Below are 16,439 nucleotides of genomic sequence, written 5' to 3' on the forward strand. Positions count from 1 at the left end.
TACAGAGACTGTGGAAAATTTCTGATGTGTGACTCAGTTTTATTTTTGGAAAATAATGACATGATCATATTCCTACAATTCACTAGTAACTAATGTTAGCCTTTGGTGTATTTGCTTCCTCTCTTTTTCACATAAATGTTATAGGTGAGGTTGTGAAGTGCCATTTGAATCCTCTGATCTTTGTCCTCAGAGCTAAGCACAGTGTCTTACTTTTAGTTTAGGTTTCAATACATCTGCTAGTTATATATACAGCTAATTATATATACAGTCATAAAATATTGCTTATTCATACAAACAGAATTATCCCTGCAGTTTGTACTTGGAATCTGTCCATTCATTACATGTAACTTTTTTTTTTTAATTTTGGAGTCTGTTCATAAAGCCTAAGCTGACCTGGTATTTACAATCTGAATGGCTCAGCCTCCCAAGTGCTGGATTACAGGCATATTCCACCACTCCCAACTACATAGAACTCTATTTTTTTTTAAATAAAGTTTATTTGTGGCATTGCATATGATAACCAGGCATGCTATGTTTTTTTTTTTTTCTTGTCAGTCCTGGGCTTGAGCTTAGGGCCTGAGCACTGTCCTTGGACTTTCTCAAGGTTAGAGCTCTACCACTTGAGCCTCAGCACCACTTCTAGCTTTTTTCTATGTATGTGGTACACAAGGAATCGAACCTGGGCCTTTGTGCATGCTAGGCAAGCACTTTAACCACTAGGCCAAACTCCCGGCCCCTATTTTTTTTTTTTTATTTTTAATGAACTCAGGGCTTGAGCACTGTCCTTGGGCTTTCTCAAGGCTAGAACTCTACTACTTGACTCACACAGCACCACTTCCAGCCTTTTCTATGTATGTGGTACTAAGGAATCAAACCCCAGTCTTCTTGCATGCTAGGCAAGCACTCTACCACTAGGCCAAACTCCCAGCCCAACTCTATTTTTTTTTTTTTTTTGCCAGTCCTGGGCTTTAGCTCAGGGCCTGAGCACTGTCCTTGTACTTTCTCAAGACTAGAGTTCTACCACTTGAGCCACAGCACCACTTCTGGCTTTTTTTTTTTTGCTATGTATGTGGTACCAAGGAATCGAACCCGGGTCTTCGTGCATGCTAGGCAAGCACTCTACCACTAGGTCAAACTCCCGGCCCCCCCAACTCTATTTTTTAAAAAACTACTTTTAGTGTGTATCTTGAGTTAATGTTTATAGGAATAAAGATAAAGTTTAAGCACAAAGACAGCTGAGTTATCTTGCTGTTGAGCCCTTAAGTTTAGCCCTACTGTGGAGAGGTAGAGAGGGCTATGAACTTTGTGAACTTAATCCAAGTTTAAAATGTCACTCTAATCTCTTCTGGTAGGAAACAACTATAGCCTTCCTTGAAGAACTGCCTTTCCCATTCACTGACTGGAGTTATATTGTTTCCTGCGGGCAGAATCAGGGACATGCCAGCACAGTAAGGCTTAATCTCTTGATCCTCTTGGTTGGGGTGGGGTGAGCTGGGAAGGAAAAGGAGCCCTGCTTTTTTTTTTTATGGTTCTTCAGTTATTCAAATCATGGCCCATACATATTGATCCCCTTTGTAGTTTTGCTTCCTGTTTCTCCTTTGTAGTTCTTTCTTTTTCAGTTCTCTATACTCGACCTTACCCACCGCCAATGGTCTTGGATCTGAGCTGATGGAATACATTTCTCCACAGAGCGGGATGAGTGGGTGTTCCGGCGGGGATGTGGTCATTGACGGCCAGTGAGGACAAAAGCACCACGGCCCACTTCTTCCTTGGAGCTGGAGATGAGGGACTGGGAACCCATGGAATAGGCATGAGGACAGAAGAGAGTGACAGCGAGCTCCTTGAGGATGAGGAGGATGAAGTGGTAAGACCAGGGAAGATGGAACTTGGCTTTGGGATCCTGGTTATAGAGAGTTGAGATTTTGCTGAATAGAGATTCCTCTCTGTTCTTTCCAGATATGTAACGCAGGCCCTAACCTGATTAGAGAAGAGGGGACTAGACACTGGTAGATTGCCCCCTTTTTGAAATCCCTGTTCATCATGGTACCTATGGCTCACACCTGTCATCCTAGCTACTGTGGAGGCTGACCTCTGAAGATTGAGATTTGAAGCTAGCTGAATCAGAATAGTCCGTTAGCCTAGTGGTAGAGAGCTTGCCTAGCATGTATGAAGCCCTGGGTTTGACTCCTAGGTACCACATACATAGAGAAAGCCAAGAAGTGGTGCTGTGGCTCAAGCGGTAGAGCACTAGCCTTGAGGAAAGCCCAAGGACTGTGCTCAGGCCCTGAGTCCAAGCCCCAGGACTGGCAAAAAAAAAAAAAAAAAAGGAAGAGTCCATTAGACTCTTACCTTCACTTAACCAGCAAAAATTCCAGCATGCCTCAAGTGGTAGAGCACCAGCCCTGAATGAAATAATCCAAGTAGGCATGAAGTTCTGAGTTCAAGCCCGGGTACCAGCAGAAAAGAGAAACTCCTGCTCTGTTACTCTCCTCCTGTTATCCCATGTCATTAGATCTCTGGTTCTTCTGCTTTAGCACATATTTCCTATCATGGGAAGACTGGGGTCCTTTATAGAATCCATAGATGTACTGCAACCTAGACCAAAGTTAGGAGGTACCCTTTACCTCACAGGTCCAAAGAACCTGTGCCCTTAAATAGAGGAGACAGTATTCTCTTATGGGACTGATACAGGTGGGCACTTTGAAAGTTTTGATAGTATTTTTGTGTATGTAGCCTCCAGAACCTCAAATCATTGTTGGCATCTGTGCCATGACCAAGAAGTCCAAGTCCAAGCCAATGACCCAAATCCTAGAGCGACTCTGCCGATTTGACTACCTGACTGTCATCATCCTGGGAGAAGATGTCATCCTCAATGAACCTGTGGAAAACTGGCCATCCTGCCACTGCCTCATCTCTTTCCACTCCAAAGGTTAGGGTCCGAAAAGGAAAATAGGAAGAAAGATAGTGAAAATGCTGGATTCAGGATCAGCTTCTTATTATCTTAGAAAAGAGGTCATTGTGCTGTGGCTCAAGTGACAGAGCACTAATGCTGAGAAAAATGAAGCTCAGGAATAGTGCCCCAGCCCTGAGTTCAAGCCCCAGGACTAGCCAAATAAATAAATAAATAAATAAATAAATAAATAAATAAAAATAGGAGGCCATCAGCTCTTCCAGAGAACACTACAAAGAGGAGTTTTGTTTTCCCTAGATTGAATACTTTGAAGCCTATATCCATCCTATCTTCAAGATAGCTCTAAGGATCTCTGACAGAATTTGGTCCCTGGAGGTCCCTCAATATAATTAACTTTTTCCCCATACCTCCTCTCTCCTCCCCACCACCAAATATCCTGGACTTGAGAATGAGCAGAAGGATTAATGATGGGTTGGACTGGGTGGAGGTGCTCAGCAACACCTACCAGGTTTAAGCATCTGTCATTGTTCTCTCACCCTGTCTCTCTGACTTTCTTTATTTCATTTCCCCATCCCAGGCTTTCCTCTGGACAAAGCTGTGGCTTACTCTAAGCTTCGGAATCCCTTTCTTATCAATGATCTGGCCATGCAGTATTACATCCAAGATAGGTATAGCTTCCTGTGGGCCAGGGGTGGGTGACCCTGAGATTATGCCCATTTAGAGAATATTTTCTGGGAGAGGTTGGGGTAAATAGACATGCTCAATTTTTGTACCCTATTGAGTTCTGAGACCTGGAGTCTGCAAATCCCTCTATTAATTAAATCCTTAGCCTTTCCTCCTAGTCACCGCCACCTCTCCCAGTTAATTTATTTGGGTATAACAGGAGGGAGGTATACCGGATTCTGCAAGAGGAGGGTATTGATCTGCCTCGATATGCTGTGCTCAACCGTGACCCCGCCCGGCCTGAGGGTGAGTGCCTGACTTTGCCTCATTCTTCCCTGCTTTGCTTTCAGTGACTTAACTCTGTGACCATCTTTTTTTTTTTTTTTTTTTTTTTTTGCCAGTCCTGGGCTTGAGCTCAGGGCCTGAGCACTGTCCTTGGACTTTCTCAAGGCTAGAGCTCTACCACTTGAGCCTCAGCACCATTTCCGGCTTTTTTCTATGTATGTGGTACCGAGGAATCGAACCCGGGTCTTCATGCATGCTAGGCAAGCACTTTAACCAGTAGGCCAAACTCCCGGCCTGTGACCATCTTTTAGATATCTCCTACATGCCACTTAACTATGCGGGGCTTTGATAATTGGATTATGGGTAGGATGAGAGCCACAATCAATTAATCAATCAATCTATCCTTATTTTTGCCAGTCCTGGGGCTTGAACTCAGAGTGTGAGCACTATCCTTGGGCTCTCTCAAGGCTGGAGCTCTACCACTTGAGCCTCAGCACCACTTCCAGCTTTTTTTCTATGTATGTGGTACCAAGGAATCGAACTCTGGGTTTCATGCATGCTAGGCAAGCACTCTACCACTAGGCCAAACTCCCGGACTCTTTATTTATTTATTTTCTGCCAGCCCTGAGCACTGTCCTTGGGTTTTCTCAAGGCTAGAACCCTAGCACTTGAGCCACTGCATCACTCCTAGCTTTTTTTTTTTTTGCTAGTCCTGGGCTTGAGCTCAGGGCCTGAGCACTGTCCTTGGACTTTCTCAAGGCTAGAGCTCTACCACTTGAGCCTCAGCACCACTTCTGGCTTTTTTCTATGTATGTGGTACCGAGGAATCGAACCCAGGTCTTCGTGCATGCTAGGCAAGCACTTTAACCACTAGGCCAAACTCCTGGCCCCACTTCTGGCTTTTCTATATATGTGGTATTGAGTAATCGAACCTGGGTCTTCATGCATGCTAGGCAAGCACTCTACCATTAGGCCAAACTCCTAGCCAAGAGCCACAATCTTTAGACAGAACTTTTGACCTGCTTTATAGATATTACTATCTCTATATGCCAAAAACAAATATTACTGTATCTTTTATTAAGAGATGGTCATAAAAATTTGAGAATTATAGGTATTAACACACTGGGAAAGCGAGAGTTAGAAGTATTCTACAACCTTAGGCCCCTGGAATGACCACACACACCCCTTTCAGAGTGTAACCTGATAGAAGGTGAAGACCAGGTAGAGGTCAACGGAGCTGTGTTTCCTAAGCCCTTTGTGGAGAAGCCAGTGAGTGCAGAAGACCACAACGTTTACATCTACTACCCCAGCTCAGCTGGAGGAGGAAGCCAGCGCCTCTTCCGTAAGGTGTGCGAGACAGTTTGTGCATCTGGGGAGTTAGAATGGTAGAAGAAAAAGAATGATATTGTTGGGAAAGTTGCTGGGAGATTTAGGAACAAAGCCTTGGGGTTGAGGAAACTGTTTTTTTCTTGTCTTTTCTTTCTTTTTTTCTTCTCTTCCTGAAGATTGGCAGCCGGAGCAGTGTTTACTCTCCTGAGAGCAGTGTCCGGAAGACAGGGTCATACATATATGAGGAGTTTATGCCAACGGATGGCACAGATGTCAAGGTTATGGTGGATACAGGGATTTAAGATGTGGTTAATGTCTGGGTGGGAATGGGGTGCTTGGGAAGCAGGTAGAAGTGTACGGGGAGGGGATTGAGTCCTAGACAATAAAGTGTAACTACAGTTTACTTTTGGTATGCATGTGTGCCAGTACTAGGGCTTGAATTTAGAGCCTGGGTGCAGCCCTTTAATTTTTTTGCTCATGGCTTGGCATTCTACCACCTGAGCCACAGGTCCACTTTTTGCTTTTGCTGTTATTATTGTTGGTTGTGGGGTTTGAACTCATGCTGCATGCTGTTCCTGCGACTCTTTGTGCTCAAGTCTAGCACTCTACCATTTGACTCAAGTGCTACTTCCGGTTTATTTATTTATTTATTTATTTTTTTTGCCAGTCCTGAGGCTTGAACTCCGGGTCTGAGCACTGTCCTTGGACACTTTTTGCTCAAGACTCATGCTCTGCCACTTGAGTCATAGCACCACATCTGGTTTTTTCTGTGTATGTGGTACCAAGGAATCAACCCCAGGGCTTCATGCATGCTAGGTGAGCACTCTACCACTAGGCCAAACACCCAGCTCTGGTTTATTTATTTATTGCCAGTCCTGGGCTTGGGCTCAGGGCCTGAGTATTGTCCTTGGGCTTTCTAAAGGCTAGAGTTCTACTACTTGAGCCACAGCACCACTTCTGGCTCTTTTCTATGTATGTGGTACTGATGAATCGAACCTGGGTCTTCAAGCATGCTAGGCAAGCAGTCTACCACTAGGCCAAACTCCCAGCCCCAGCCCTGGGTTATTTTTTGAGTGATTAGTTGAAGAGTCTCACCGGGACTTTTCAGCCTGTGCTAGCTTTGAACTACAATAGTCAGATCTCAACCTACTGAGTAGCTAGGATTATAGGCATGAGCCACTAGAGCCCCACTCACTTTTGGCTTTTTGATGGTTAATTGGTGATAAGTGTCTCACAGCCTTTCTTGCTTCTGCTGGCTTCAAACTGATCCTCAGATTTCAGCTTCCTCATTAGCTAGGATTATAGACCAGTACCCAGCTTACAATTGGCTTTCATAGGAAGATAACAAATGAAATGTTAAGATTCATTCTATTAGAGCAAGGACAAAGTAGAATGGAAAATAATAGAATGTTGACAAACTTTTTTTTTGAGCTGGTCCTAGCACGTGAACTCAGGGTCTCAGTGCTGTGCTTGAGACTTTGTACTCAAGGCTAGAATTCTACCACTTGATGCACAGTTTCATTTCTTGTAGTTAATTTGAGATAAAAATGTCACAGACTTTCCTACCTGGACTGAATAGCTATGATTACAAAGAGGAACCACCAGCACCTGACAACAAGCTTTTTTTTTTTTTCCCCTAGTCCTAGGGCTTGAATTCAGGACCTGAGCATGGTCTTTGGGCTTCCTGAAGCTAGAGCTCTACCACTTGAGCCACAGCACACTTCTGGCTTTCTTCTATGTATGTGATACCAGAGAATTGAATCCAGGTCTTTGTTCATGCTAGGCAAGCACTCTACCACTAGGCCAAACTCCTGGCCAGCAAATTCATTTTTAATGAAGACTGGTTAGTAGCTCCAGAGTTCCAGGGTGAAACTTTCATGGGACTCAGTATAAAATGTCAGGCTCTTAATCTTTTTTTTTTTTTTTTTGCCAGTTCTGGGACTTGAACTCAGGGCCTGAGCACTGTCCTTGGGCTTTCTCTATCACTTTAGCCATAGCACCATTTCCAGCTTTTTCTGTGTATTTGGTACCAAGGAATCGAACCCGGGTTTTTGTGCATGTTAGGCAAGCACTGTATCACTAGGCCAAACTCCCGGCTGGCTCCCTACTCATAATACTCAAAGTTTGTTGTTTTGGTTTGGTTTCACTTTTACTCTGAATCTAGTCTTCAGACCTACTGCTCATATTGTCTTCTCATATACAGGGTGAGCTGTGGGCATACTCAGTGATGCTATGTACCTGCAGGTATATACAGTGGGGCCAGATTATGCCCATGCTGAAGCTAGAAAATCTCCAGCTTTGGATGGGAAGGTTGAACGAGACAGTGAGGGAAAAGAGGTTCGCTATCCAGTCATGCTGACTGCCATGGAAAAGCTGGTGGCCAGGAAGGTCTGCGTAGCTTTTAAGGTAGGAGAGAGCCTACCTTAAAAGGGGGTATCCTGGCATGAAGGAGAGAGATGGGAGTAAGGGTCTTGAGCCCTTACTAGTTTCATACTTTCCTTTCCCCCTTCAGCAAACAGTTTGTGGATTTGACCTCCTTCGAGCCAATGGTCACTCCTTTGTGTGTGATGTCAATGGCTTCAGTTTTGTCAAGAACTCCATGAAATACTATGATGACTGTGCCAAGATTTTGGGGTAAGAAGCATAAGGGTCTGGGCAAGGGAGATTGGGCTTAAAGAAAAGGGTTAGAAAACTTTCTCTTCTTATTTCTATTTTTTATTGCCAGTCTTGGGGCTTGAACTCAGGGCCTGGGTTCTGTTCCTGGGTCTCTTTGTGCTTAAGGCTAGCACTCTTATCACTTGAGTCGTTTCCAGCTTTTTGAGTAGTTTTTTGGAGATAAGACTCTCATACAGACTTTGTTGCCAGGGCTGGCTTCAAACCGTGATCTTCATATCTCAGCCTCCTGAGTAGCTAGGATTACAGGTGTGAGCTACCAGTGCCCTGGCTGCTTTCTCTTTATTTTAAATATTGGAAGCATGATTTAAAAGGAAAAAGAAAGAGCCTCCTTAGACCTTTTGCCTTTCCATCATTGCATTCCTCAGTGATGAGGATAGTTTTAAATAAAACACATTGTCTTTTTCTGCTCTGTATAAATAAACTGTATTTATTTTTACTAAGTGTGATCATACTATGATTTTGTTCTGAAATTGACTTTAAAAAATCATCATATAGGGGCCGGGAGTTTGGCCTAGTGGTAGAGTGTTTGCCTAGCATATACAAAGACCCAGGTTCCAGTGCTCAGTACCATGTACATAGAAAAAGCTGGAAGTGGTACTGTCCTCAAGTGGCAGAGCTCTAGTCTTGAGAAAGCCCAAAGACAGTGCTCAGGCCCTAAGTTCAAGCTCCAGGACTGGCAAAAAATTAAAAAAAAAAAATCAACATGTAATGTTTAAAACATTCAAATAAATAAAGAATGGAGCTGGGTGCAGTGACTCAGGCCTATAATCCTAGCCACTCAGGAGGCTGAGATCTGGGTATTGTGGTTCAAAGCCAGCCAGGGCACTAAAGTCCATGAAACTTTTTTTTATTTTTGCCAGTACTGGGTTTGAGCTCAGGGCCTGAGCACTGTCCTTGGACTTTCTCAAGGTTAGAGCTCTACCACTTGAGCTTCAGCACCAATTCCAGCTTTTTCCTATGTATGTGGTACCGAGGAATGGAACCCAGGCCTTCATGCGTGCTAGGCAAGCACTCTACCACTAGGCCAAACTCCCGGCCAAGTCCATGAAACTCTTATCTCCAGTTAACCACCAGAAATCCAGAAGTGGCATGTGGCTTAGCATGATAGAGCAATGGCCTTGAGCTGAAGATTTCAGGGACAACACCCAGGCCCAAAGTTCAAGTCCCACAACCGACACACACAAAAAAAGAAAGAATGATGAAATGGGGGGCTTCATGGGCATGACCATGTTTATCAGACACAATTGAACTTCAGTACATTGTTGAGACCATGTGTTGGGGTTGGAGGTTTGGTTTAGTTGATAGAGCGCTAGCCAATGAGTGAAAACAGCTGGTAGCATTTGAATCCATTCTCAGACCTAAAAAAAAATGAAAAGAAAAGAAAATTGTGTATGTGGTGGTTCATGCATGGCTGTAACCCTAACATTTAGGAGGCTGAGACAGGAGGATCAGCTAGCGTAGGCTGCGTAGAATACGTGAAGCCAGCCAGTGCGGTGGCTCAGGTCTGTCATCCTAGCTACTCAAGAAGTAGAGCTCTGAGGATCAAGGTTCAAAGCCAGCCTGAGCACAAAAGGACCTGCAGTTAACCTCTAGAAAATGGGAAGTGGGGCTTGACTCAAGGGTAGAGCTGTAGCCTTGAGCTGAAGAGCTCAGAGACGGTGCCTAGGCCTAGTTCAAGCCCCATGACCCATCCAAAAAATAAAAAAGAAAAGGAAAGAAAGAAAATGCGAGACCAACTTGAGGTAGGTAGTGAGACCCTGTATCAAAAAAATTAAATGGAGGGGCTGGGAGTTTGGCTTAGTGGCAGAGTGCTTGCCTAGCACGCATGAAGACCCGGGCTTAATTCCTCAATACCACATATACATAAAGAAAACCAGAAATGGTGCTGTGGCTCAAGTGTTAGAGCTGTAGCCTTGAGAAAGCCCAAGGACATGCTCAGCCCCTGAGTTCAAGGCCCAGGACTGACAAAAAAAATAAAAAATAATAAAAAATAATTAAATGGAAATCAAAAGGAACACTATTTAGATTATAGGGCTGGACCCCAAGTCCCTGAGTTCAAACACGAGTGCCACCAGAAAAAGAGAATATAGTAGAAGACTCTGCACTTCTTCCTTTATATGCATTCTCTCTTTCCCATCCAGAGAGAATTATAATCCTTAATTTGGTGGGTTTTTTTTTTTTTTGCCTGGATAACAGTGTACCTTTATTAGTTAAGTTAATTTGTTGCTATTGTTTGGAGTTTGAACTCAGGGCCTCATGGTTGCTTAGGTTTGTGCTCTACCATATGAGCCTTACCTCTAACAACTTAGATGAACTTTTCTACCTGGGTTGAATTCAAACTGTGGATGCTCCAAATATTAGCCGGCTACATAGTTAGGATTGCAGGTTTGCACGGCTTTTTTTTTTTTTTTTTTTTTTTTTTTTTTTTGTGCACTTGACTCACATGTGTAGTTCTGGTTCATTAATTTTCATATAAATCTTCATGATTCTTCCTCCAGAAACACCATTATGCGGGAGCTTGCCCCACAGTTCCAGATCCCATGGTCCATCCCCACAGAGGCTGAGGACATTCCCATTGTCCCCACCACGTCAGGCACTATGTAAGCAAAAGCGAAAGTCCTGGAGTGATCTGTGTAAGATGTAGGTTTCCTAAAACCAGACCTGTGGGTGCAACCTCAGTTCATAATCTCAGATCCTTGTTCTAGGAGGTGATGATGGTAGATGGGTAAGGTTTGGGGTAAGAGAAATTCTCTGAAAAGATTCCTGATCTTAGGATGGAACTTCGTTGTGTCATTGCAATCATCCGTCATGGGGATCGTACCCCCAAACAGAAGATGAAGATGGAGGTGACACACCCAAGGTAAGAAGAATATCCTAATTTAGACAAATAGGGATTATTTTTCCTCACTTTTTTTTTTTTTGGTCTGTTGTGAGGCTTTAACTCAGGGGCCTATGTGCTGTCCCTGAACTCTTTTGTTCAAGGCTAGCACTCTGTCACTTTGAGCACCACTTCCAGTTTTCTTCTGCTTAGGAGTCTCATGAACTTTCCTCCCTGGACTGGCTTTGAACATCAATCCTCAGATCTTGACCTTCTGAGTAGCTAAGATTGTAGGCATGAGCCACCAGCTCCTATCTCACATTTTTTATTTTCTTTTTTGCCAGTCTTGGGGCTTGAACACAAGGCCTGCACACTGTCTCTGAGCTTCTTATACTCAAGGCTAGCACCGCCACAGTGCCACTTTGGGCTTTTTCTGTGTATATGATACTAAGGATTTAAACACAGGGCTTCATGCATACTAGGCAAGCACTCCATCACTAAGCCACATTCCAACCTCCTAACCCATATTTTTTATTAGCATCAATTAGTAGTACAGGGAGTTTCATTTTGACATGTTTATATAGGCATACAGTGCTCCTTGATCAGACTCATCCTCTCCATTACTCTCCCTTATTACCTTTCCCACCTTCTCAAATCAACCTCAACAAGCTTCATTGTTCCATATTCACACATGCACATGAAGTATTTTGGCTATATTCATCCTCCAGCTATTAGTTCTTCATGAGGAAGATTGGGTGGAGAATGGGTTCTAGAAGCTTTGACTATCTCACTCCTTAATTCTTCAGGTTTTTTACTCTGTTTGAAAAACATGGTGGATATAAAACAGGGAAATTAAAACTCAAGCGACCTGAGCAACTCCAGGTAAGGTGGCGAACTGGGCCAGGTGTACTAGTGTTGGGAAAAGGAGAAGAGTGGGATATGAGAAAGAAGAGGGTGCAGATGGAATGATAGCTGGCAAGGATCTGACCTCCTACTAGATAACCTTTTATATCCTGCAGGAAGTGCTGGACATCACAAGGCTGCTGCTTGCTGAACTAGAGAAAGAACCAAGTGGTGAGATCGAGGAAAAGACTGGGAAGTTAGAGCAGCTGAAGTCCGTGTTGGAAATGTGAGGAAAGGGGTTAGCAAAAGGGATTCATGAGTGAGAACTGGGGTTCTGGAGCAGTAAATAAATGGTGGCTTTGTCTTACAGGTATGGTCACTTCTCAGGCATCAACAGGAAAGTGCAGTTGACTTACTACCCTCATGGAGTAAAAGCTTCTAATGAGAGGCAAGGTGAGATCTCATCTTTTATTCTTTTTTTGGGGGGGGAAGGGGATATTAGGGGCTTGAATTCTGGGCCTGGGCACAGTCCCTAAGCTCTTCAGCTCAAGGCTAGCACTCTACCACTTGAGAGCCACAGTGCCACTTCTGGTTTTCTTGTGGTTAACTGGAGACAAGAGTCTCACAGACTTTCGTGCCCAGCCTAGCTTTGAACCACAGTCCTCAGTCTCCTGAGTAGCTAGAATTATAGGTATAAGCCATTGGCAGCTGGCTGGCTTTATCTCTTATTTCTTTTTTTTTTTTTTCCTACGTATGTGGTACCAAGGAATTGAACCCAGGTCTTCATGCATGCTAGGCAGGCATGCTACCACTAGGCCAAACTCCTGGTCTATCTGTTATACTTAAATTTGTAGGTGGCCTGTTATTTGTATGGTTTCCTCAGAAGACAGTTTTTGTTTTGTTTTTTGGTGTGTGTGTGTGTGTGTGTGTGTGTGTGTGTGTGTGGTGGTGGTCTTGTTTTGCTAGCACAAGGACTTGAAGTTGGGGCCTAGACACTGTGCCTGATAATTTTTTGCTCAAGGCTAGCACTCTACTACCTGAGCCACATATCCACTTCTAGTTTTCAGTGGTTCATTGAAGATAAGACTTTCACAGACTTTCCTGCCTGGTTTGGTTTCAAACTATAGTCCTCAGATGTCAGCCTCTTGAGTAGCTAGGATTGTAGTCATGAGCCACCAGTACCTGGCACTGCCCCTTCTTTCCTCAGATGTACAGCAGGAGACTCTGTCCCCATCTCTGTTGCTGGTTCTGAAGTGGGGTGGAGAACTGACACCTGCTGGCCGTGTTCAGGCTGAGGAGCTGGGGCGAGCTTTTCGCTGCATGTATCCGGGAGGACAGGGTAAGTGTTGGGTATTGGTGGTGGTGGTATGAATACATAGAAGCCTAAGATAAGATTATGAGAGAGTAAGGATAGAAACAAGAAGAGACAGAGGGGCAATTAATATTCTTCTTTTAATGTGAATCCAGTCCTGATCCTCTCCTTTACCCCCCGTTCCCCCCAGGTGACTATGCTGGATTTCCTGGCTGCGGGCTACTTCGTCTCCATAGCACTTTCCGCCATGACCTCAAGATCTATGCCTCTGACGAAGGCCGTGTCCAGATGACTGCAGCTGCTTTTGCCAAGGTACTTCCTACAGTTCTCCCATAGTCCCAGCTGCCATTCGGTAGAAAAATAGAGTTTGGAGCACTAGAGGGGAAATGTCAAGATGTTGGTGTGCCAACTCCAAGCTTGCTTCTATCCTACCAAGAAGGACCAGAGAATGACTGGTGGGAGATGGCCCCTTCACCTGTACCCCAGCTCTTCAAGCCAGCTCCTGTTTGATCTCTGGAACCACCTAGGCCTAAAATAACTGGACAGGAAGAGAAACTAAAGGACTTTCTGCTTCTCCTCCAGGGCCTCTTGGCTCTAGAAGGAGAACTGACACCCATTTTAGTACAAATGGTGAAGAGTGCCAACATGAATGGGCTCCTGGACAGTGACAGTGACTCCTTGAGCAGCTGCCAGCACCGGGTGAAGGCTCGGCTGCACCACATTTTGCAGCAGGATGCACCGTTTGGCCCTGAGGACTATGATCAGGTCAGATTCTTCTTATCTCCCTGCCCCAGATACCTCCGATCCCAAATTCCTAAAATTCTCAATAACAGTGGTCAATAGGACAGTACTTAATGCCAGGGACTATTTTAGGTGATATATGTATGTGTATATATATATATATATATATATATATATATATCTCACACATAGTGTATATCACATATATATGCCACCTAAATATATATATTTATATATATCACATATATATAGACACTATATGTCATAATATATGATCTTGGGGCCAGGAGTTTGGCCTAGTGATAGAGTGCTTACCTAGCATGCACAAAGACCGGGGTTCAATTCCTTGGTACCACATACATAGAAAAAGCCGAAAGTGGTGCAGTGGCTCAATTGGTAGAGTGTTAGCCTTGAGAAAGCCCAAGGACAATGCTCAGCCCAGAGTTCAAGTCCCATGACCGACCAAAAAAAAAAAAAAAAAGCTTAGGTGAGCCGGGCGTAGTGGTTTTAGTTTTATGACAGTTTGTGTCAGATCCAGCTGCCAAATTAAACATGATGACAAACTTATACAAATGATACAAATATCTTTTAAATTTTTGAAAGAGTAGTGCAGATAAGAGAATTGTGGACATATGCTTATCTCAAAGAGTTGATCTCAAAGGACTGAGCTCATATTGAGCTTTTCAGCTCAAGGCTACCACCCTACCCCTTGAACCAGAACACCACTTCTGGTTTTCTGGTGATTGATTAGAGATAAGAGTCTCATGGACTTTAATACCATGGCTGGCTTTGAACTGTGATCTTCAGATCTCTGTCTCCTGAGGAGCTAGGATTACAGGCATGAGCCACTGTGCCTAGCCTCACCTAAGCCATTTTTAAAATATATAATTTGGGGGAAGTGGGGCTTGGCTCAAAGGGTAGGGCAGTAGCCTTGAGCTGAAGAGCTCAGGGACAGCTCCTAGGCTGAGTTCAAGCCCCATGACCCACCCTCCCCCCCCAAAAAAAAAACCAACACACACACAAAAACAAAACAACAAAATATATAATTTGGTATCATTATATACATTCACATTGTTGTTTAACTATTTCTGATAGGTTCCTAAATTAGCTAATGTAGTTGAGCTCATTGCCTGCATTTGCTGTATTCTCTGAACTTTTAGGTAGGGTAATATTATTTTTAATATTTATACATCTAAATATTCTAGAGATTTTTTTTGGAGGGATTCTGGTTTAATCTTTATTCCTGAGTATTTTCATATATATTTAGAGTTTCCAAGAAAAGAACTTGGTATGTTTTTTTTTTTTCTGTATCCCAAGACTTTTAGGATCAGACCCTCTGGGATGACTATGTGTGTTAGCACATATATGTATCGAAGGCCCCAGAAGTACTAGTATGTTCATTAGCCTAAGGATATTCATTACAGTGAGCCAACAAATAAACCTATAATAAGCTCACAGGCATCTGGGCAACTAGAACAGCATCTATTTTCTTCTCTCGCTCCTCCACAGCTGGCTCCCACTGGAAGCACTTCCCTGCTCAACTCTATGAGTATCATTCAGAATCCTGTGAAGGTCTGTGATCAGGTATTTTCCCTGATTGAAAACCTCACCCACCAGATCCGGGAACGGATGCAGGATCCCAAGTCTGTAGGTAGGTCCGAATACTACTGTCTTAACTTAAAGTCTCAGGTATCGATGTATCGCTTATGTACTCCTGAGTGTTTTCCTAAATGTCTGAAATAAGTTATTCCTGTCATTCTGGTTCTTCTCCAGAGTTCTTAGGGTCTGTTGTTGGAGGTCAAATCTTTGGCTTTATCTGACTGCCCATTTTCCTCCTAGACTTACAACTTTACCACAGTGAGACCCTAGAATTAATGCTACAGCGTTGGAGCAAGCTGGAGCGTGACTTTCGACAGAAGAGTGGGCGCTATGATATCAGTAAGATCCCTGATATCTATGACTGCGTCAAGTATGATGTGCAGCACAATGGGAGTCTGGGACTTCAAGGCACAGCAGAGTTGCTCCGTCTATCTAAGGCGCTGGCTGATGTGGTCATTCCCCAGGTTTGTCTCACAATGAGGGACCTACTTAGGGATCAGGGTATTGGGGAAAGAATAGAGAGGAAAGGTGGAAAGGAAAGGTGGAAAGGAGAGGTGTTTGGAGAACAGAGGAAACTTAGAGAAGCAAGTAACTGAGTAGCAGTAATTCTCAGAATCCACTCTGGCTCTGGGTGAAGAACCTGAGATGAGCTGCATACACACTTGGAGAGGTGGAATGTAATAGATAGGAAAGAAGCCCTAGACCTGAGGTGAAGACTGGCATGATCTTGGCGGGGCTGGGAATACAAAGAAAGAGAAAAGCAAGGTTCGTTGAGTTACTTATTCCTGGCCTACGGCCTCTTAGGAATACGGGATCAGTCGGGAGGAGAAACTGGAAATTGCTGTGGGCTTCTGTCTTCCACTGTTGCGGAAGATACTACTTGACCTTCAGAGAACTCACGAGGATGAGTCTGTCAACAAGCTGCATCCCCTGTGAGGGAGGGCTGGGAGGGGTGCTGGCTGGAGGGAGGGGCATGTCGGGAACTAAAACATCAAGGCTGGGACAGCTTGGGGAACCAAGAAGGGAAGGGATCTTGGGATGAAGGGGAAAGAAGAGGAAAAGTCTTTTATGTGGGAGAAGGGACTTTTCAGAAGGGTGGGCAAAGGGTTATTTGACTCTGTCATTTTACTGTTGCCTCAGGTACTCCCGAGGAGTGCTCTCCCCAGGCCGTCATGTTCGAACACGTCTCTATTTCACCAGTGAGAGTCACGTCCACTCCCTACTCAGTGTCTTCCGTTATGGGGGACTTCTTGATGTAAGGA

The 16,439-nt window shown here is 44.1% G+C and overlaps 1 protein-coding gene across 18 annotated transcripts in view; it reads left to right on the plus strand.

Moving 5' to 3' along the window:
• Positions 1 to 16,439, plus strand: part of Ppip5k1 (diphosphoinositol pentakisphosphate kinase 1) — a 41,586-nt gene that overhangs the window by 2,503 nt on the left and 22,644 nt on the right. For 10 of the 18 annotated variants that reach the window (XM_090318482.1, XM_090318483.1, XM_090318481.1 and 7 more), the window contains exons 2-22: positions 1,353 to 1,448; positions 1,690 to 1,864; positions 2,734 to 2,929; positions 3,489 to 3,579; positions 3,795 to 3,880; positions 5,052 to 5,206; positions 5,365 to 5,466; positions 7,433 to 7,594; positions 7,701 to 7,822; positions 10,363 to 10,464; positions 10,638 to 10,724; positions 11,489 to 11,564; positions 11,702 to 11,811; positions 11,896 to 11,978; positions 12,733 to 12,864; positions 13,028 to 13,149; positions 13,420 to 13,602; positions 15,088 to 15,229; positions 15,418 to 15,641; positions 15,982 to 16,109; positions 16,318 to 16,432. In XM_090318482.1, coding sequence (XP_090174608.1) covers positions 1,718 to 1,864; positions 2,734 to 2,929; positions 3,489 to 3,579; positions 3,795 to 3,880; positions 5,052 to 5,206; positions 5,365 to 5,466; positions 7,433 to 7,594; positions 7,701 to 7,822; positions 10,363 to 10,464; positions 10,638 to 10,724; positions 11,489 to 11,564; positions 11,702 to 11,811; positions 11,896 to 11,978; positions 12,733 to 12,864; positions 13,028 to 13,149; positions 13,420 to 13,602; positions 15,088 to 15,229; positions 15,418 to 15,641; positions 15,982 to 16,109; positions 16,318 to 16,432 — 2,565 coding nt within the window. In that variant the 5' untranslated portion in view covers positions 1,353 to 1,448; positions 1,690 to 1,717. Of the gene's footprint in view, positions 1 to 1,352; positions 1,449 to 1,689; positions 1,865 to 2,733; positions 2,930 to 3,488; positions 3,580 to 3,794; positions 3,881 to 5,051; positions 5,207 to 5,364; positions 5,467 to 7,391; positions 7,595 to 7,700; positions 7,823 to 10,362; positions 10,465 to 10,637; positions 10,725 to 11,488; positions 11,565 to 11,701; positions 11,812 to 11,895; positions 11,979 to 12,732; positions 12,865 to 13,027; positions 13,150 to 13,419; positions 13,603 to 15,087; positions 15,230 to 15,417; positions 15,642 to 15,981; positions 16,114 to 16,317; positions 16,433 to 16,439 lie in introns of those variants that run through there. The other 8 variants (XM_090318484.1, XM_090318490.1, XM_090318491.1 and 5 more) reach the window with 4 other exon arrangements.

The sequence above is a fragment of the Megascapheus bottae genome, chromosome 25 (assembly GCF_031878675.1).
Source record: "Megascapheus bottae isolate mThoBot1 chromosome 25, mThoBot2.hap1, whole genome shotgun sequence".
NCBI lineage: Eukaryota > Metazoa > Chordata > Mammalia > Rodentia > Geomyidae > Megascapheus > Megascapheus bottae.